Source organism: Achroia grisella, unplaced genomic scaffold (assembly GCF_030625045.1).
Source record: "Achroia grisella isolate CSIRO2021 unplaced genomic scaffold, CSIRO_AGI_Agris_v1 utg512, whole genome shotgun sequence".
Taxonomy (NCBI): Eukaryota; Metazoa; Arthropoda; class Insecta; order Lepidoptera; family Pyralidae; genus Achroia; species Achroia grisella.
In genome coordinates, this window is record NW_026712906.1 from 333,250 (window position 1) to 354,563 (window position 21,314).

Consider the following 21,314-nt stretch of genomic DNA (forward strand, 5'->3'; position numbering starts at 1 on the left):
TTGGCAAAATAACGGCCGCGCCAAATCCTGTACCTAAAATAAAATAGTACTTTGTTATATAATTGAAAAAAAAAGGTGTAAATAAAATTAGTGATTTAAGAGACTTATTTTTATTTCATATTAAAATTACAGATCTAATTAATAGGCAATTCAATTCTATTGAGTATATCTCGAGCTTGCTTAACTACTGCATTGTTTTTATTGTCTGCTGCCAGCAACTGTAACTTTTCCATGAATTCATCTATGTTAGCTTCTGTTGCTCCTGTTGGACCACCTATAGAACAGAACAACTGATATTTAACAATGATACAGTACAATTGGAACACTTTATTCTAGTTTGATGGAACTGCCATAGTACACAGTAATGTATTCTTTAATCATTTGCAGCATTATTACGATTCTAATTGTTATCTGTGGCAAAGGTTATGATTACTTAGTGGAACTATGTAATTATAGTTGTACATTATTTGTTTGCAAATTATGAAAAAATAATAAACACAACACGATGAGATTATTATTATTAATATTTTAGAAAAATAATTTGAAGTCACTTTTATTAGATAGAAAATGTTTACTAAAACATAATAATATTTCTATAAAATAAAACATTTGAAATTAGTAAATTATTAAGTATCTAAGCATAAATAAGATTTAATATATGTATCAGAACCTGGTAAAGCGAGTGATTGCAGTCCCTGAACTAAGGCAGCAATCAGTGCCCGCCGATGTGCTAACAATGCAGCGGTCCGCTCAACTGCTGCCGCAGTTTCAGCTCGAAGTCTCGTTGTCGCTCCACTCACTTCTTCTGCATGTCTTTGTAGAATCGCATTCTGATAATAAAAGATTAGACACTACATCGTTTGTAATTTTTGTCAGAACTAGGAATGGCATAAAATATGTCATTCCAAAATTCTAATATAGGAAAGATAAAAAAAAACCCGTTGCTTACTGAAATGGACGTCGATTCTGAATTTTATTTACGTATTTTTAATGATATGTTTATACAAAAATCAAGAAAAAATATTTTCACAGAGTGGCTTTTATTCATACTACATATAACATTTCTTTCGTACTTTTTTTATTCTGCAGTGGTGTGGTTTTCATGGAGGATTTTTCCTTTCAGTTGTTGTGAACTGTATATAACTGTGACATTATAATCAGAATTGAAAATAATATTTTGAAACAAAATTAATACCTGTTGCTCATAGTCAGAATTGGCCTTTCTTAATTGCCTCAGTTCAGATTCCCTTAACTTATTATGTTGCAAAAATTGATCTGTGAATATGGGTATGTCTGTATCTCCACCAGCAAGTTCTTCCTGTAAGTACATATGAATTTAGTTGAATTATACAATAAATTCAATTGTCTGCCTAATTTTTCATAATTTTAATTCGTTAAACCTATTAAATGTTATGTATTAGCATTATTGATATCTGTCAAATTATTCTTTTTATTTATAGCCGCGTTATGGGTCTCGTCAGGTATATTTTTTTATGGATGATAATGGAGTGATGCACCCACCTGTGCTAACGGTTTACGCTGGCACCAGTGAAGGACAATAAAATGAGCATGAGGTGAGGTCACAGTCCATCGTGACAAAATTCTTAGTGAATCACAATGGTTTCCAGGAGGAACCGCATGGAAGTCATCCCAACATTAGTTATTACATTTATATTAGGTACATTGTTAGGAATTAGATCTTCAATCCACATTACTAACCTCCAGCTCTCTTTTGTCCCCATTCCAAAAAGCTTTTAGTCCCAATTTGACTATATGAGCTTGAACAAGCTTGGAAAAATAGTTCTGGAATATGACTGTCACATAATACTGCTCTAATATGGAATAGATGGTAAACTAGTAAAACAGGTCTATAATTTTTAAGCAGAGGGAAATATGAAACAAACTTAACCATTTTCCATTTGTTATTACATTATTTTGCAACTGATTTTAGATCATGTATAAAATGCATGTTTTATGCACAGTCAAACCCTTATATTATATTTATTACTTTTACTTGTACTTTTCTTTTCATGGGATTTAGAATATGACCTGGAGGTTAGACCAGCAACACATTAAAAATTAAATACACCACAAAGAACAAATAACTTTACATGCATATATGAAAATAAATATTATTTGACTATTATCTTACAGAAGCTGGTGTTATGCAGGGTCTAGGCCGAGGTGGAGTTTGTTGTCGTTGCACCTGTGGGGTCACTGGCACTGTGGAGCCATTAATGGTAGCAACACTTTGTTCAGTAGACTGTTGAGCACCTCCAAAAACAAAATTTTGATCATAATTTAGTTAATTGCAAATTGCTAACCAATATTAACAAATTGACAATCAGAAATATCCTAATATATTTAAATAATTAGTGATAAACACAGTGAATTGCCTGTATGTCAAGCTACAAACCCATTGAGTACTAAAATATCAAAGAAAAAGTTTATATAACATCAAATAGAATTATGTCATCTTTTTATAAACCAATTTTACTTAGATGTGAATTTGAGTATTCACATCTAAGAAAAAAAAACTCATATTTTTATATGCATAAAATATAAAAATATGAGCAGTTTATTATATAAAAATAATTACTTGGCATGGCTGTTGTGGTATCTTGCACAGAACTCTGCTTTATTTTCTTGCATGCTATACTTGTTTCTTTATGTTCCATTTGTTGACGTTTAAATTCTTTATATGCATCAGTTTTCTTGTACTCTGCCCACTCACGAATATACCTTTAAAACATAAAATGATTAATCTCATTGTAATAAAATCTATAATATCACTTCTAATAAAATCAATAAATTAACATCATTATTAACAACAAATAATCAATTACATATTAGCTGAAAATGCTTTAAAGAAGTCATAACTGATATTTATTTATTTACTTCAATGCACACAAAACAAAATATAGTACATTTAATTTGGCAGACTTAACACCATGCGTAATTTTCTACCAATCAACCATAGGTGATATTGCATATAGTTGAAGAAATATTAATTGCTGCTTTTATAATATCCATATATTATGAATTATTAACACCTTTCCTTAAACTCTCTTTAAATATTTGTGTACTAAAGAAACTTTTCCTACTAAAGAAATCATACATCTTCCATAAAGATTTTTTTATAGTAATTGTTAATTATAATTTAAAAAAATGATTAAATTATTAAATAAATAATTATAATTTAAAAAATTATAATTAAATATACCTTTCTTTATCTTGATCAGCTGCATCCAAATATTGTTGTTTTTCTTCAGCAGGCAATTTACTCCATTCACTAGCCAGCTGTCTAGTCAACTCAGCAAACCCCAAGTCAGGCTGCTCAGCGCGTAACTGATCACGACGCTCATTTAAGTATCTCACATATCCTGGAGTAATACCAAATAATAAATTTATTCATCAGACACTATTTAAAAGTATACATATATTCTGGCATGAAGTACACAACATAGATATATTTTCAGTGTTGATAATTATAAAACAAAAGAAAATTCTGTTTTTAAAATAAATATGTTAGTTTATCCTTACTGAAATAAAATTAACTTTTTTCGTGTTTAGTATTTTTCAGAAAGTTATAAAATTTGTCTTGCAAAGTAGTACAGTATTTTTATTTATTTTTTGTAAATACATTTCATCTTTCCTTCAAATTCAGTAATCAATGGTAGTTTGTTTTTGTGAATATGGTATAACACTTTATTTGATTGAATGGGAAACTAATTTAGAATAGAAATTTCTTTTGTTAATTATAAAATTTTAAACTCTTAATAGTTATAATCTCAATTTGTTATACTTTTCTGTACTATCAATAGGAAAGTTTTTCACATATAATGGATATGAGTATAGTACACATATAATACTAAATTTTATTATAAGCGCATTATGTATTAGAGTAAGATGAAAAATAAACAGGAATTATATAGTGCATGTACCTGTTAGTGGTTGTCTAGGTGCTGTAACATCACGAGGTACTTTGGGTTTTCGTTTCTTAGGCTTTCTTGGAGATGGTTTCTGAAGGTCCTTTACAACTCCAGATGTCACCATAGTGCTAGTCTCAGTAGTTAAGGTGGATATAGGTGGGGCAGCAGCAGAGGTATCTGGCACTGTTTTATTTATCGCTGCAGAATCCTGTGTTTGTGATTCTGGCTGCTGTTCTGAATTAGCTAATTCGGATTCCATTTTATGATAATCACAATAATAAAAATATCTTTCAATGGCAGTGGTAATCTTTTTATTAAACGTGAATATTTTACGATATTTACAAAAGAAACATTACATTTAAGATTTTAATAAACAAAACTATAGGGTAGATAAGGGAGAAGTGTGTGACTGACACTAATTGACAGTTTGAAAGTGAAACAGCCACAGAGCACACAAATTCACAGAGCAGACTACAAAATTGTACACAACACAATACATACTATACTACTATGTATATGCAAACGATGTAATTTTTCATCAATTCACGATAATAACAATAATAATTAATAACTGCAGTTACATAATAGTCAGTTCAGATCGACGGTTGTCCTATGCCGTTCGGTTAGTGCATTGGTCGCTACGCCCAATGACCCAACTAATAATACAATACGGAAAAGGTATTTTTTTTCATCATAATCCCTTCAGTAGTTTTTGCGTGAAAGGGTAACAAACGACCATACATACTCACAAACTTTCGTGTTTATAATATTAATAATAAGATAAGACAGTATAAGTTTAGCCTTGTTTGAGACAAGTCACTGTTCAACATATAAATCTTTTTTATATTTCCTTATTAGTAAAAAATATATATATCATAACTAATAAAACAAGCAAGTTTATTTCCAATTATTTTTTATATATTGAACTATTTGATGCACTCCCTCCTTTCCTGCATTTCCATCCAGATATTCCATCTGCATTAGAATATCATTATCTTTTTTCAATACTTTTAATATTGCGTGTACTATTGACTCTGTGGCTGAGGCACCTTCATTATTTTCAGTTGAAGTTTGTGGTTTCATGTTGTAACCGTTGTTTTCAGTATTTGATTCTCCTGAATTAGTAATTTCAGTAATAGATATATCATTACCAGTTGTACTAGAACTATATATGCATTCTGTGTCATCTATTTTTATTTTTTTGGGATCATTTGATTCTAATTTTTTCATAAGTCTTCTTTTCCGTCTTTGGTTTGACCAAGTATTTTTTGCTGCGGTTACATCTAATATTATGTTGTTACCTCTTTTATTAATAACTTTATGAGATATGCTTAACATATTTAAAATGATTATCAATTTATCTGTTACGGTATCCACATTGTGAGGGGTATTGTCTAATGAAGGTACCAAATACACTATTGGTGCGTGCTTTTTGCGTGGCTGGTCTCTTGGAGGCACTGAAAAGGTGTATTTAACAAATTATAAAATATTTACTATCAGTTTTAGAAACAAACAGCATTTACTTCCAGGGCTTACTTTCTCTTAACTAATATTTAAGATATAGAACAATGTGGTTATCATTATCATTAAGAAAAATCTGTCGATATGATGAGCACAAGCGCCATTTGATCGTTGCAAAAGGCAGCACGGAACTAAGTTGACCCGTTTCATTGCGCAATTTATAGAGAGTTAGAAACCAGTCTTACTTCATCTTTGATAGAAATCTGAATATTAGGCATTACCTTATCTGCGTGATTCAAGCAACCTCACAGTCTGATGACTGACACATGATGGAAAACTGTAAGCGGCGCCTATATACATGAACAGCACTTCGGACATCACGTGCATGCATTGCCATTCAAGAGGACTAAAATGTCATACCTCTTATGTTGTAATTTTACCCCTTCTATCCAAATGTAATCTTAAAGTAATATTATTACCATACCTAATTTAAAGATATTAAAGTCTTCATAAGTCCAAGCTAGTCCCCATCGCGTCACTCGGCCCTGGCAGAACTCCGTGTATGTATGTGTTATACCTTCCGACTTAAGATCTTGTAGTAGCTCTTTCAAATTGTATTTGTGGCCTATCATTGTAGTATAAATACTGAAATAATACGAAAATTTGTCACCATATAATAGTAGAGACTTAATCAACTGTCGTCATTTTAGAGAACGCAAAAGTTGACATGCCCGCAAATTGGTGAGTATATTTGAAACTAACGTGGTAGAACACGAACCTACATACTCGCTTGTATAATTTTCTTGTCTCATGGTATTGTTTTTATCACTAGAGAGTAAAAATAGTAAACGACCAAGCCACGACGCTTTCAGCGCAGCAAAGTCAATAAATAATATTGTATTGCAAAATTCAAAATTATTATGAATAGTACATTTGCATAGACTACATTATTAATAAAGTTAAACATCGACATGTAAATTTCCAATAGTTGGTAGAGAAGAGAATTATTTGAATATAAAATAAAAACTGGTTTTCTAATATATTATTATTTGATGTTTTGTCTCAAAGTCGCAAGATGTATTTATATATAAAGTCACAGTAGGGCAGTTTGGCAGATTCTTTAACTCAATATGATAAATAAACACTTGATAATGTAGCCACTTACAGTATTCTATTTTTGTACATTTTACTTTCTTTCAAATATTTTCGGCAGAATTGTAACTCCCCACCTTCGGTAATAAGCTCTTGTGGAGATCCTGTGAATCCATTTTTTGGTGGTAATCTAAAAACAAGTAATATTAATTTACAATTACCTTTAATGTCGGCAGTTCTTATAATAAGTATAGTACTACTAACATAGTAAGATAAATTATACTGATACGTAGGCATTCTGACAAGTGGCAATGACTTTATTGTCCTTCATTATTTTAGGTACAAACCTATCTTGAAGTCACCATTTATTATTTCCAGTCAAATGTTAATGATCACTATGATTTTGTCTGGTACTGAAAAACTGAACTATGCCCATATTTACGAAGAGGGGATCAGGTGCTTGGATTTCAAACAGACATTAAGTGATACTTTGAAAAAAGTGTTTAGGCATCATTAATCACAAGTTCATGGATAAACACAATATACGTAACAAAACGACTGTTTTACTGTATCTTATAATTAATTTAATAAGTGAAATAATATGCACACTGGGAAGGTATGTGATATCTGAGATACAGTATAATTCTATACTAGTTCAGATGGCACAATTACACTTGTATGTTCAAATTGTATTGACTCTTATGTACAACTTAATTATGTAACATAACCTATAACTGAAATAAATATTATTATTATAATTAATCAGAGGTAGCACAAGTCGTCTGCGTTAACACCTCAGTCTCATCTATTTCAACCGTCAAGAGGCATAAACATTTTAGTCCTCTGGAATGGCAATGCATGAATGGTATGATATGATAATGCAATCTCCATAGTGCTGTTCATATATGTACTCCACGGCTATCACTTACCTTCAGGTGTGCCTACAATTATATAAAAAAACAAAAAATGTTGATGTATCTCAACCATTTTACCTGGCAGGACTACGAGATTCACAGAGTTCTTGAACACTACTATAGAATGGAGGATTGCACATACTAAAGTCTAACACTGGCTTGATCTCATCTGTAAATAAGTGCTCGATGATAGAGGAGGTCATATTTTTCTTAACTGGAAAGGAATATACATATAAAACGTAAATATAATATACTAGGCGCTGGAGAGCATATCAATATGGCGCAACTTTTTATATGTAATTTTTTATTTTTGGTCCTTTTGCATGTTAATTAGACAGGATAGGAAATATACACAACAGGATTAGAAATATACATAAAAACCACCTTCTATAAAGTCAAACAAACAATTTTGTTTCACATTTTCCTGTGCTTTCTGAAAACTTAAATCGTCTGTCTCAGTGCCAATCATATGCCATTGGCTTCTTTTTGCGGCTAGTAAAGGATATATGGCACAGGCTCCAGTACCTGCAATGACAATTAGTATGTAAAGAAAATGTAAAGATTTAATAAGTTATATACAGAGGTGTAAAGTGAAAGAGAGAGGAAGGGAGAAAGTTCAACTACTCTTTCATATTAAGTAGCAAAGTGTACTTCTAATGATGAAAAAGTATTAAAAAAAAATACTGCTCATAAAACATACACATCAGTACCTGGGTGAATAAGTTTCACTTTTTTTTTTGTCCAAATAAAAAAACTTTTTTATAATAGCATCTAGTAATACATATAATAATTAATTGAATTGATAATTTATTAGGTTGTTTGGAAAGTAATTTCATTTTTTCCTGGCAGAGGATTTAATTGTATTTGTTTGCCACCCAGTTCACACTTAAGCCATATAATTTTTATATGGTTTGAGAGCTCATTTAGCAAGGCTTGTGTGTGAAAAAATCCAATTAATTCTAGGTAGTTTTTGGTTGGTGCCCTTTTAAATATGGAGAGTGATAAGCAGTATTTTCCACATATCTTACTGTTTTACTACAGAAAGGGCAGAAATACTGTTCAAGCCTAAAAAATAGGGTATTCAAATTGCTGTTTTTAGACATTCCATGTCTATGACATATTTGTTACCATATTGGTACATAAATCTTATATGAGATAGTATAAAAAAATATTTTCATGTAAATTTAAAAGTGTAACCTAAATAAAATGTTTTAATAAATTATTGTATCTAGAATACATGAAATACTATAACTTGCCAATATCTACACCCCACACATTATTTGTCTGTCCTATAGCATTCAAAAGATCTTCAATCCATAAAATATAATTTAATCTCAATGGTAGTGTGGGAACTAATCTATCATCAGGAATATCCACATCAAGATCAAAATCATCTTTGAGTAAATATTTTGTCAACACTCTCAGTGCATGTGGATCTTTGAAGTCAATTGTTACTTTACCAGTAACATCCTGAAAATATTGTTAACTGTTAAAAATATTTTGTTAGTCTTTTGCACTAGATTTTGTGAAATAATATTTTTCTAAAATATCATCGGTTAAATAGAAAAATGGCAGTATTCAAAAAGTAAATTTTTTGCAAGACAAGGATTAAATGTTTTTTTTTTAGTTTATTTAAATTGTTTTGTCCTTTAAACTAGTAAAATTTGAACTTACAAGGATTGTTTAAAAGAGCAACACACAAGTTTCTTGCTTATTCTTCTTGTGATGAGAAAGCTTTCCGAATAAGCAGTAGATTTAAAAAAAAAATCTTGACTATTCAAAAGTGCTTAAGTAAAGTTTATTTGAATAAATGATTTTTTATTCTATATTTTAAAAGTAGGTATTTAGATAATGATTAAGATGGTGTGGTTAATTTAATTGACTTATAGAAAAGGAGACAACTCTAGCTTCTTATTTTGAAAAAATTCATTTTTCTATTTAATCAACAATATATAAAGGTACTAATGGTGCTAGTAAATGTTTTTTATTATTGTTATCACTTTAAGAAAGTAACACATTAGTTGTTGATAATTACAGACAAAAATACAATAAATGGGTCGAATAAACAAAAATAAAAGTACATAAACAACATGAACAAATTGTTTCATAATTGCAATTAATCTACAATACATAACACGCCATAAATGTAATGTTCTAATCATGTTTCATGTAATTCGTGAATACATGCAGTTCCTAAAAAATGTTTACTCTTAGCTTGATACTTGACTGACTACTTATAAAAAAATCTATTATCTTTATATTCTATACACTATAAACTCATATCAATATAATAAATTAAAAAATAAAATATAATAAATTAAAAAGAGAAAACATAATACGGAAAAGTACCATTTTAGAAATGTTATTAAACTCTGGATACATTTTGGCTAATTTTCCAAAATCAGGTGGGGTTCTATAAATATTGCGTTGATGCATATATTTATTTAAAGCCATAATATTTATTACATAGGCTAGATAGTTATATTAATCCATATGTAAACTGAATTATTAGTTATTTTGAGTTTGAAACGATTAATGCTATTACACTATAAGCAAATATAAGAATTTGATCTAATACTACACAAATCTTAGACGATCCAAATTACTGATAAAAATAACAGACAACTCACAAATATGACATAAAAATAATCAAATTCAGAACATCGGAACATATACAAATGTACTCTGTGCTGAGGATATTCAAGAATGTTTTTTTTTTTTTTTCCATATTCGTCCATCTCCTTTTCAGTGATGGAACAGGTAAAGATCCTTAGACCGTACAGCCTAGTCTACTTTTAAACTTCATATTTGAACAAGTGATGAGGCCAAAGGCCAATTCTTATGTATATAGTTATTTATTATGTTTTCATTCGTGTTCAAAATTTAAGTCTTATCCGTAGTCCATATCCTTGTATCAATTATTTAAAGTTTCATCGATATCGAGGTAACGTATAAATATATAGGTATATATGTTTCAAAATTAGTTAGCATGTCTTGGATGTCGCGCGGGATTTTTTCCGGTTTCTTGTAAATGTTCAGTAAATTATCAATAAAGACCAAGCGTTGAATATTATAAGCGGAACATTCGAAAAATATGTGATTTAGGGTCTGACTGCTGTTATTGCACTCTTGACATGCATTTGAATCAATTATTTTCATTCGGCACAAATGACTATTGAATCTAGCGTGACCAAAACGAAGTCGTATAAGGAGTGTGTAAAATTTCCGGTTTTTATAAACTCTAGATTTAGTGAACCAGGGTGAGGAATGAATATTTTTGTTAATGGAGTAAAACCAATTACCCTTGGTCTTTAGCGAAAGTTGCCACTGTTCAATCCATTTTTGACGAAAACTCTTGTAAACTATAGAAAGAATGTCGGAATAAGGTATGGCAACATCCTTGACAACGCCAATGTCATTGTTGGTGATAGTTCTTGCCAGGAAATCTGCGTTTTCATTACCGAAAACACGAATATGTGATGGTGTCCATAATAAAATAATATCATAACACTCCAATGAGAGCTCATATAATATTTGCTTAATGCTATCTATGATATAATTGGTTTTATAATGTAGTTTGTTACTTTGAAGAGCAGTTAAAACACTCATACTGTCTGTGACAATTAACCATTTTTTGCAATTGCCCCTATCATCTTTTATATAACAAAGTGCATTTAAAATAGCCAAAGATTCTGCTGAAAAAATACTAAATTCTTTATGTATTCTAGTTCCATGACCGGTTCTGATACTTGGTAAGTATAGAGCAAAGGATGTTCTCGATTCGTTTTTAGAACCGTCTGTAAATATGGATTGATGAGTTGAAAATGTAGACAACTTGTTATAAACTTCTTGTTTGGTGCTTAACTCAGAGTCAATTACAATATTAATATTTGGAAATTTACTTTCAAATGGTCCATGGTAACAATTCCAAAATCTATTGCTTTTGTGAATTTTGTATTGCTGATCAATATTAATTGAGTCAGAGAAATCATGAAGTATATAGGGAACTGTTTTAGAATTAGAAAGGGGAAATAAAGAAGTAATATGTTTGAGCTTTTGTAAGAGTGGGTCTTCAGAAAAGGATAATAATTTTAGGATGAATCTTTGTTTTAAGTACCAGAATCTCAGGTTTAATGGTGGTATACAGCACTCTACTTGTAAGGAATTTATAGGGGTTGTTTTCATTGCACCAGTTATGTATCTTAAATTATTATTCTGAAGTACTTCAAGTTTATGAAGCTTGTTTTGGTCAGAACCAAAACATAGATAGCCATATTCAAAGTGGCTGCGAATCAAGGATTTGTACAGCATTAAAAGGATCTTAGGATCACATTTATATAGAGCTTTGATAATATTAAATGCTTTGGAAGCTTTACCTAGTAAATAATCAACATATTTGTTCCAAGACAAATTGCTACAAAAAATAATACCTAAAAATTTAACTTCAGCAGTAATAGGTAGTTGTGAATTATTATATAATATTTTAATGTTTTTGTATGATTTATTAGTTTTAGAAAATATTACTACTTTAGATTTGTCAGGGCTTACATCTAAATTGAGGTATTTAAAGTAATCTGTTAATCTTAACAATGCATTACTTATTATTTCTGTAACTTTATTAATGTCTGGGCCTGAAAAGTATATAACAAGCTACCAATTATTTTTAGGTGAGTTATCTTGGGCTTTTTTCCATGCCATAGCTCACAAGGTCATCTGCAAATTGAAGATTCCTGATATGTGGTCCTAAAATTAAATTAAGTTTGTGTATGTAGAGGATAAAGAGTAATGGACTAAGTATTCCACCTTGACACACACCTTTATAAGAAAGACGAGGTCCTATTAACTGCTTGTTAACTTTAACAAAAACTTCTCTACCATTTAAAAAGTTATAGACCCAGTTTATAATTTTTCCAGGTATACCAATAGAAACAAGTTCCAGAGTGAGAATGTGATGATTGACATTATTGAATGCACCGATAATATCAAAGAATACCCCAATCAAAACTTCATTGCATTTAAGTGCTTTAAATATATCAATATGAAGATGAGTAACACTCTCAGAGGCAGATTTACCTCTACGAAAACCAAACTGATTTGCTGGTAATAAACAATTACTCTCTATGTAGAATTCTAGTCTTTGTTTTAATAATTGCTCAAATATTTTTCCCATGCAGGAGGTCAGAGTTATAGGTCTATAGGAATCTATTTCATTTGCATTTTTGTTTGGTTTTAAAATTGGAATAATACAATCTTTTTTCCAATCGGAAGGAATAAGTGAATCTTTCCACAGTGCATTATAAATACATAAAACAATATTTTTAGAGTTATAAGAGAGGTTTTTTAATAATTTATATGCTATGCCATCGAGACCAAATGCTGTATCTCTTCGGGTAGATATGGCTGCATTAAATTCATAAAAAGTGAAGGGTTTATTTAAATAATTTAATTTGTTACTATTTTCATTAATGTGTGATTTAAATTGGGTCTCGACAGTGTCAGGAGTATATTTTTTAAGAAAATTAGAAATCCAGTTATTATTATTTGAAATCTGACTATATACATAAGTTTTATTGAATTTTTTAACAGTATTCCAAATTTTGGAAATGGGTGTGGTGCGATTAAAATTTTCACAAAACTTATTCCAGCTAATTGATTGTTCTTTTTTAAGTATTAATTTTTTTTTGGCTTGTAACCTTTTATCAAGAATTAAAGAGCATGATGGAAGATCGCGGAAAGTGGCAAGAGCTCCACCGACAAGAGCGTAGCTCTTAAATTATGAATGAATGAACCTTTTAAAAGCAATATAATTTGCCTCTGATGGGTCGTTTTTAAAATTAACATATGCCTGTTTAGAGTTATCTACTGCAAGAGTACATTTTTTATTACACCAAGGTAATGGAATCCTTTTATTTTTAAAAGGAATATCATTTGTAGAGCTTATGGGTTTTGATTTTGATATACAACATTTGTCTATAGCTAAATTTAAAATATCAATTAATTTAGTATAACACTGCAGGGGTGAATTACTATAAGTGTAAAGTGTAAAATCTTGTAACAAACTATCTGTGGTCTTCTTATACAAAGTCCAATCTATAAGATTGTAATTATGGAATTTGGGATAATCTAAGGATTCTGGTAATCTAGAGCAATTGTTATTAATTACTATTTTTGTTATTACAGGTAAATGGTAGCTACCTAAGGGATCATTATGTACTATCCAATGTGAAGCAAGAGATATGCAAGGGGATGCAATAGTAAGGTCAAGCGCATTACTCTGCCATCTGTGTGATCCTACTGTAGTCGGTGTACCATAATTTAAGAGGACCAAGTTGTTACCATCAATACATTCAAGAATGTCACGACCGCGAGCATTAATAGACGAGCAACCCCATGCTGTATGATGAGCATTAAAATCACCAGCAACCAACATGGGCTCTGGAATACTATTAAGAAGATTACTGAATTTATTTTTGTTAAAACGTGGACTACAATTATTTGGGCTATAAAAACTAACAACTGACATTTCTGTGTTTTTATATTTTAATCGTACCGCAATATTCTGTAAGGAATCATCACTATATGTATCAATTTTACTGAATTCTATACTTTTATGAACTAAAATTGCAACGCCGTTGTGGTCATTGCCTGAGTCTAATCTAACAATGTTAAAGCCTTTAATATTTAATTTATAGTAGGCTTTTAGCCAGGTTTCTGATATCAGAGCAATATGAATATTGTTCTCCGATAGAAAATGTATAAAGATTTGTTGATTACTTACTAAACTTTGTGCATTCCACTGGACTATTACTATATGGTCCATAAAGAAATAAAAAATTAAAGAAAGAAAGATTAATCTGGGTTTTTTTTATTCTGTAATGTCTCTAGGAGAACTTGTTTTATATTTTCTGTACATATTGTTTTGTCATTGGTTCTATTCAATGTTATAATTTTAACAATTGATTCTAATAGGGTATTTAAAATTTGGTCAGAATTAAGTAGGGATATAAATTGTGCCGAAGGTGAAGTTTTGGTACTGCCTAATTGAGGAAATGATTTCTCTCTAACAATATCAGCATAACTTTGTACTTTATTTTTATTCTCCTCTATTTTCTTTTTCTTAATAGGACACTGTGATGAAATGGCTATATGATTACCATTGCAGTGACAACATTTGGCTTCGTTAATATTTGCCGAACAGTTTCTGAAATTATGATTATTTCCGCATACTGAGCATCTTTCAGCGTTCTTACAAAACTTAGCGATGTGACCATACCTTAAACATTTAAGACACTGCTTTACAGGAGGTATGTAAGGCCTCACCACAAAGCGCCAGCTATTCAGGTCGACGGTGTCAGGAAGTACAGGACAGGAAAATGTGATGGAGACGGTTTTAGTTGGCTGCATTGTAAAGGTGTTATCATCACCTTTAATACGCCTCATGAATCTGCGTACACAAACAATATTTTTTGAGCTGGTTATATTAGAGTATATTTGTTCGTTCGATAGATGCGTAGGAACATGCTGAACTACTCCAGTTACTTCCGTGGCTGAAGCTGGTATACTTGCCTTTAATTTAAATCCGTCTAGAAATTTTTTATTAACTAAGGCTGCATTAGCTAAACCGGGGCGTTCAAAAATGACGCCGATCTTAAATTTATTCATCCTTAATAATTGCTTAACTCCTTTATTATATTTTTTCAAATTAGTAGCTAAGGACATCATATCCCTATCACCGATTGGCTTATTACTATCTGTACTCTCCATAAATACAATGTATTCAAAGTTTCCACCATCCTCAGGATAGTACCGAACATAATCTGGTATTTGAAATGCCTTATACTTATCCACATCCTCAGGTGCCGATTCCGAGTCAGACCCTAGAAAATTAATATCATCGGATGTATCATCCGATATTTCCTCTTTCTTTTTTCGCTTCTTCCCGCTCCTCTTCGTCATCTTTACTAGTTTTGACTAAAAAAACTCAATAAAATATTATTTTCCAAAACTAGCGCGAAAAATATGTGTAGTCGCTTTGAAAGTTCCCGCCTAAAAATCAATATTCAAGAATGATGGAGTAATAAATATATCGTTTTATTTTTTGCAGTGGCTTGGACTATGGTGCATTTGCCAATATCAAAGCTTGGGGAAAATATAGGATTTGGTATAAGATATTTTTGGATTTTGGAATATGGATCAGAGAAGTTAAGGAGAGATATGAAATAAATGTCTGAAGATATATTTACGATATTGAATACACATTATGATGTTTTATATGAAAAATAGATAACAAGATATTTAAAATATAATAATGTTTGGATTACAGCTTAATGTTGTTGCTACTCAAAAATATGGAGACAAAATTCTATATTTCTATTTTAACCATGGACACTAATATAGGAACGAATGTAGGCAAAAGAAACTGGATAAATGAAGTGGTGTTGCTAGCAAATAAAAAACTAGAATGCCAAAAGCTGCAAACGTATCATGTAATAAATAATTAGGTTAGGAATGCTAAAGGCCGTAAATAAACAATGTAATTGCGTATCTCCAGTAATATTTCTGGAACTGGTAACAATTATTACGTTCGTTGGTTATTTTCGTTTGCTGGCTGCTGACAACCCTGCTGGTGACGCCGACCGCCAACCTACCGCCATCTTGAATTGTTTTAATGGTGTATTGGTAATTTGTTATCGAATCATTGTTCTGTCTTTTAAAATTTTAAATACTTTTAAAATTCTATTTATCTGCATTCAGGAAATATAATTATTCTTACTAAATATTAAAAATGGTTGATCGTATTGATATGGCTTTAGACGACATAATAAAAGCAAGTAAAAAGGGCAGAGGTGGTGGTGGAGCAGGAAGAAAATTCGATACTAATAGAAGACCTGGACGAGGTGGTTTTCGTAATGGTCGCCCTGGTGGAGTAATAAGAAACAGGAATCGTGGCAGCGTAACAAAACCTACAAATTATACTAGGGTAAATCCAATAATTACATGACTAAATAATTACAAATGGCGGACAAACGTGGTAGTCTTGGGTGGTGACCCCTGCCGTAATTATTAGGTTCGCCTGCGAATTACAATCCTAAATGCTGAAAACCTGCAAATACAGTACATTTTTGGAAGTAAAGTTAATAAAACTACCATTATATACCCATGTAAAAAATTGAACAGCAATTTCAAATGTTATTTGTTAAATTAACCTTTTCTACTTAATATTGGGAGTCTATAAAATTGGGTGTATTTAGAGAGTGTATGTCGCGGTGTATCGTTTGCTGCAGTGGAAATTCGCCTTCCGCTGGCTTTGGCCAGCTGTATGGTGTTTATAAGCAATAGTAGCCAAAACTCGTTGGGTCTTTTGGAGAAAGCGGCCTGTGCCGAGTTGTTCAGAACTTGAAGAGAAGCGGTTTCATGTAGCAGATCTAGCAGAATATCAATTCACAGTTGACCCAAAACCTGCTGTTTCATGGATCAAGATGTCTTACATGTAGTGTTTGCACAACATCAATGTGAGAAATATTGAACTGTAAACCATTCACCTTGATTTCCATATGGAATTAGTATCAGTGCTGTGCAATTGTTGTGGGACTAGTATAAATAATGGACTCCTTTGTTTGAAAATGTTAAATGTTTATTTTTGTATAGAATCCTGTTTATTGTCAAATTTTATATGGTATTGTATATTAGTAAAATAATGAAAAGTGTTTACCATGCATTTTGAGTGTATTCATACTCAAAGAGCCTTGGGAGTGGCCGGTTGGCATGCTCTATGAAGGACGACCTATTTCAGGGTGATGTAAACAGCACATGGAAACATGACATGTTCAGTGACTTTGGCGACAAGAAGATTCCTAGAAGTGGCCCTATCACAACTGGTCCCACTAAGTTGTTAGTCTCCAATCTGGATTTTGGAGTCTCAGATTCAGATATTCAAGAACTATTTTCAGAATTTGGCATTCTTAAAAGTGCTGCTGTTCATTATGATAGATCTGGCAGATCTTTGGGTAAGCATATTGTATTTGTACTTCACACCTGTAGTACTTCAGTTGAATAAACAACCATAATGATAGCTACTTTTGTAGTATATCTACACGAATTCAAATTGCAACTAAAGATTAACATAGCTATATTCTAAGAACTTTTTAAATAGTGTAATAGTATTTCACCAACAAAATAAAATAAAATCCAATCCTGTCATGAATTTATAATGTTGTTATATGTAATTGAATTTATACATATATAAAATTAAATTCAGTATAATATGTTCTAAAAAAAATATTTTTGTGTAGTTCTCTGGTTCTTGCTTTCTGTAAACCTGTGATTTAGAAAATTAAATTTTCATATATTTCAATTAGTATTTATGTGTACTATGTATAAAAAAGTATTACAGATACTTAAGCTTAGTTTTTTTATTTTTAGGAACTGCTGATGTTGTTTTTGAAAGAAGAGCAGATGCCTTAAAGGCTATGAAACAGTATAATGGAGTCCCATTAGATGGACGGGCAATGAATATACAATTGGCTACATCAGAAATTAGTAGCTTCCGAAATGAAGACAGAGGCAGAATTGGTGGTGGAGGTGGTGCTCCAGTAAGAAGAAATATAAATAGAGGTACAATTATTACTAATTGTATTAAGAAAATCAATTACTAAGTTTTGCCCTGTTGTAAATAACAGGTAACAGAGAGTCTTTTATTATAATTAACAATAGTAACATTTATAGGTCCAGGAGCAAATAGACCAAATCAAAGTGGTGGTGGTGGCCGTGGAGGAGGCGTGCGTAGAGGACGCGGTGGAGCTGGTCGCGGCAAACGTCCAGTTCCTACAGCTGAACAGTTGGATGCAGAGCTTGATGCCTATGTCAAAGAAATTAAGTGAAATTAAAAGATCTTTGATAGTGAAAGTGTTGGGACACTAATTACTGCATCAATATAAATACTTGGTGTAATTGACAAATAAATGAAACTTGAATGCGTACTTTTGAATGCACTGGAAATACCTTTTTGTTTGTGACATCTCTGACAAATTGAAGCCAAGACATGTTATGAAATATAATTTGTAATAAACTGTAATTTGATAGACAATATTTTTTTTATTAGGTGGTGTAGTATTAACTTTTATAATGTTTGTTCCAAGGAGATTTAAAACCGTAAGGAAAATAACATTCTAAAGTATAAGTAACTATTACCATCGCTAGTTTTTTTTTTTTGCTGCACTACAGTGTGGCAGTAATATATTACTTTTTTAATCAATTAATTGATTTCAATCATGATTAAAATAGTGTTGATTAAAAAAATAATCACAATAATTAATTCATTACTTTTTAAGGCTGCTTTAACATCTCAAGATCTTGTATGATTGACTAGGCATAGGCTGTAAACATTTGTTATAAAAAATGCCTATGATAACCACAGTTAGCCCAAATAATTCCTGTGGCAGGTTTATTTGGGTCAACCAACCACATCTTGTATTAATTTGATTGTGTGTATGATGTCGATATTATGATGTTTTTAATCAGGTAATCGGAACGGTAAACAAGCCATCTGACGGTGAAAGCGACAAATAAATACATTTTTATCACATCATATCACAGGGATGCTGATGATGATGATAATCCCGGCCGATTTCGGTCACGGCGACTGTCTTCAACTCCGGTTTTGCCGTTGATGTACTCGCATGTGACTTATGGTAACAGTATTATGAACATTGCGTCATCGTGTGATACCCGCTATACCCTTCATGCGTTTTGATTCTGGAGAACTGAAATGTCATCCCTGTAATTTCGCTGCCATATCTTGCCCTTCAATTGAATAACGACTTACATAGCAAGATACTTCGAAACAGAAATACGTTCCTCCACCTTTTCACCAAGGCAGACGACTACGAAATCTACATCGGGCAAATGAAATTTTGAACATAGTTAATCAAACACAATAGTTAATTTAATGATTATGATTTTCAATGGTGCATCAAACGATGCTATGCGAATAGGGTCGGTATAAAGTTGAAGTAAAGTCCCAGCTCAGAAAGTGAATAAGTCCGAGGTTGATGGAATAAAAATACTTTATTTAACAATATAATTTCTGTGTATTTCCCACCATATTTTATTCAAGAATAAACATATTCTCTTTTTATAATTATATGGCAACGGAATAACCATGTACAGCCTAAACAGAAAGACATGTTTACGAGATTATATTTTTGCTGCTGGAGAATATTCCGTACTTTAGATACTCTAAAGTAGATTTCCATAGAGCTATGGAAAATATCCCATTCATTAATACTGTGGCTTACACACGTACAAAGAACTTGTCGCCATTACTACGGATTCCGAAATGTGTAATTGTATTTTGTGTTTTTTTAATATTTTATTATTGTAAAATAAACTGTTTATTCATTGAATCTCATCAATTATATCATATTCTTACATAATGGACTTCTATAAAATTAAATATAGATTCACCGTTAAATAGAATAATTATAATGCTAAAGCTAAGAGTAACGTAATTGATGAGCCTCGTCGTAGGTACTTATAATACCGTCTCAAAAGAAGTTAGTACGTTACCTAGGGTTCCTAACATAATATTATTTATTTAGTTTGTGCCTACACTTGTAATATTTCTGTCGACACTTGAGACCCTTCCATTTATTTACGTTTCCACTAACATAGATTTAAGTTAAGTGTAAAAGGAAAAGAGTGGCTTCTTTATGAATTTCGCGTTGTATGGAGTGGAGTTTTCTTTCTCAGGAGGCTAGTGTTGTCTATTATGCCACTTAAAAACAGGAAAAGAACGGGTTAAATTTTGGATATATACTCGGAATTAGTGATCATGTTATTACGGAAAATAAAAGATGCGAGAGATTTATATATTATAGGACTAGGACTAGCTAATAGGCATATAATGGATGAAGGAAATGGAATTTCGAATGAGGTGGGTGACTATAAAGGTAGAGAAATGATTATTGTGAGAGGAAAAGGAAAAGACAATATGATTTAAATCACCCACATCTTCTCCACATTCACAGATATTATTTAAGACAAGTTTCAGTTGGTGCAATAACAAGGGGTTGTTGATATTTATTTATCAAATTAATTTAATCACTTTTTTTGCTAAGTACACTTCTACAATTCCATTGGACCACTTGGTCCATTGTATGTGATAAGTTAAAACCGCATATTACTAAATTAATGGTTTTAATTTACTAAAAATTCTATTGCTATTAATATATCAATTTTTGACAATCAATGAATAATAATATGACACGGCTACAAAACTCATTACATTCTCCCCAGCTGAATAATCAGTCACAATGGTAATCTTGAAGGTACTGAGGAGCATGTTTAGTCCTATTGGATCTGCGAAGAATTGGAGACTCTTCAGCCACGTTTTCGGACACATTGTCAACTTCCTCTGTTAATAAATTAGTAGGTCTTGTCTCGTTAGGAGTTGAATTAGGCATAGCCGTTGTATCACTCAGACTCAAATGCGTGTCAGCAGATGGTATGACCTCAGTTTCTAGTGAAACGGGAAGTTGAGTGACATCTCCACTTGGGGCTAAATATCTGTTAGATATTGTAGTCTCCCTACCCTTAGCCAATCGCACTAGAGAATAATGTGGATTTGGGTGCATTAACTCTACCTCCTCTACCTGTGGTTGATATTTATTGGTTCTATTAAACCTCTTCATTAAAACCGTTTGTCCTGAGCTTGTAAGCCATGTAGGGATTGACGTGCCATTTGAAGAACGTCGTGGATGAGCAAACATACGCTTGTGTGGTGTACAGTTGGTAGTTGTACAGAGCAGTGAACGAATTGAATGCAAAGCCTGTGGTAATACTTTCTCCCATTCATCTATTTGCATATTCTTTGTCCTGAGAGATAGCTGTATCGTTTTCCATAGGGTTGCATTCA

At 31.6% G+C, this 21,314-nt stretch overlaps 3 protein-coding genes across 4 annotated transcripts; 1 reads left to right on the plus strand and 2 right to left on the minus strand.

The window, feature by feature from the left end:
• Nucleotides 1-109: 109 nt before the first annotated feature.
• On the minus strand, nucleotides 110-4,347 carry LOC131846785 (high mobility group protein 20A). The gene is made up of 7 exons (XM_059196182.1): nucleotides 3,945-4,347; nucleotides 3,224-3,383; nucleotides 2,600-2,742; nucleotides 2,153-2,274; nucleotides 1,196-1,318; nucleotides 671-830; nucleotides 110-274 (listed from the first exon to the last, which is right to left on the minus strand). The coding sequence occupies exons 1-7, from the start codon at nucleotides 4,189-4,191 to the stop codon at nucleotides 135-137; spliced, it is 1,095 nt and encodes a 364-aa protein (XP_059052165.1). The 5' UTR covers nucleotides 4,192-4,347; the 3' UTR covers nucleotides 110-134.
• A 466-nt stretch (nucleotides 4,348-4,813) lies between these two features.
• Nucleotides 4,814-10,113, minus strand: LOC131846777 (U6 small nuclear RNA (adenine-(43)-N(6))-methyltransferase). 2 transcript variants are annotated; one of them, XM_059196171.1, is made up of 7 exons: nucleotides 10,030-10,113; nucleotides 8,656-8,869; nucleotides 7,784-7,924; nucleotides 7,478-7,613; nucleotides 6,559-6,675; nucleotides 5,878-6,038; nucleotides 4,814-5,389 (listed from the first exon to the last, which is right to left on the minus strand). In XM_059196171.1, the coding sequence occupies exons 1-7, from the start codon at nucleotides 10,069-10,071 to the stop codon at nucleotides 4,830-4,832; spliced, it is 1,371 nt and encodes a 456-aa protein (XP_059052154.1). In that variant the 5' UTR covers nucleotides 10,072-10,113; the 3' UTR covers nucleotides 4,814-4,829. The 2 variants fall into 2 exon arrangements, with proteins under 2 accessions (XP_059052154.1, XP_059052153.1); XM_059196170.1 differs by lacking the exon at nucleotides 10,030-10,113 and adding an exon at nucleotides 9,749-10,013.
• A 5,903-nt stretch (nucleotides 10,114-16,016) lies between these two features.
• On the plus strand, nucleotides 16,017-18,485 carry LOC131846773 (THO complex subunit 4-like). The gene is made up of 3 exons (XM_059196167.1): nucleotides 16,017-16,379; nucleotides 17,193-17,406; nucleotides 17,822-18,485. Exons 1-3 carry the CDS (start codon nucleotides 16,185-16,187, stop codon nucleotides 18,052-18,054), a joined length of 642 nt encoding a protein of 213 aa, XP_059052150.1. The 5' UTR covers nucleotides 16,017-16,184; the 3' UTR covers nucleotides 18,055-18,485.
• The last annotated feature ends 2,829 nt before the right edge of the window (nucleotides 18,486-21,314 follow it).

What these genes read in the sequence shown, in the direction of transcription:
- LOC131846773 (XM_059196167.1), top strand. Translation starts at nt 16,185, where the DNA reads ATGGTTGATCGTATTGATATGGCTTTAGACGACATAATAAAAGCAAGT. An exon ending in AACCTACAAATTATACTAGG is followed by an intron (nt 16,380 to 17,192) that starts GTAAATCCAATA and finishes GACCTATTTCAG; the next exon opens with GGTGATGTAAACAGCACATG. An exon ending in TAGATCTGGCAGATCTTTGG is followed by an intron (nt 17,407 to 17,821) that starts GTAAGCATATTG and finishes TTTTATTTTTAG; the next exon opens with GAACTGCTGATGTTGTTTTT.
- LOC131846777 (XM_059196170.1), bottom strand. Translation starts at nt 9,853, where the DNA reads ATGGCTTTAAATAAATATATGCATCAACGCAATATTTATAGAACCCCA. An exon ending in TTAATAACATTTCTAAAATG is followed by an intron (nt 8,870 to 9,748) that starts GTACTTTTCCGT and finishes CAATATTTTCAG; the next exon opens with GATGTTACTGGTAAAGTAAC. An exon ending in ATGTACAAAAATAGAATACT is followed by an intron (nt 6,039 to 6,558) that starts GTAAGTGGCTAC and finishes GTATTATTTCAG; the next exon opens with TATTTATACTACAATGATAG.
- LOC131846785 (XM_059196182.1), bottom strand. Translation starts at nt 4,191, where the DNA reads ATGGAATCCGAATTAGCTAATTCAGAACAGCAGCCAGAATCACAAACA. An exon ending in ACCTAGACAACCACTAACAG is followed by an intron (nt 3,384 to 3,944) that starts GTACATGCACTA and finishes GTATTACTCCAG; the next exon opens with GATATGTGAGATACTTAAAT. An exon ending in ATTCTGACTATGAGCAACAG is followed by an intron (nt 831 to 1,195) that starts GTATTAATTTTG and finishes TTTTATTATCAG; the next exon opens with AATGCGATTCTACAAAGACA.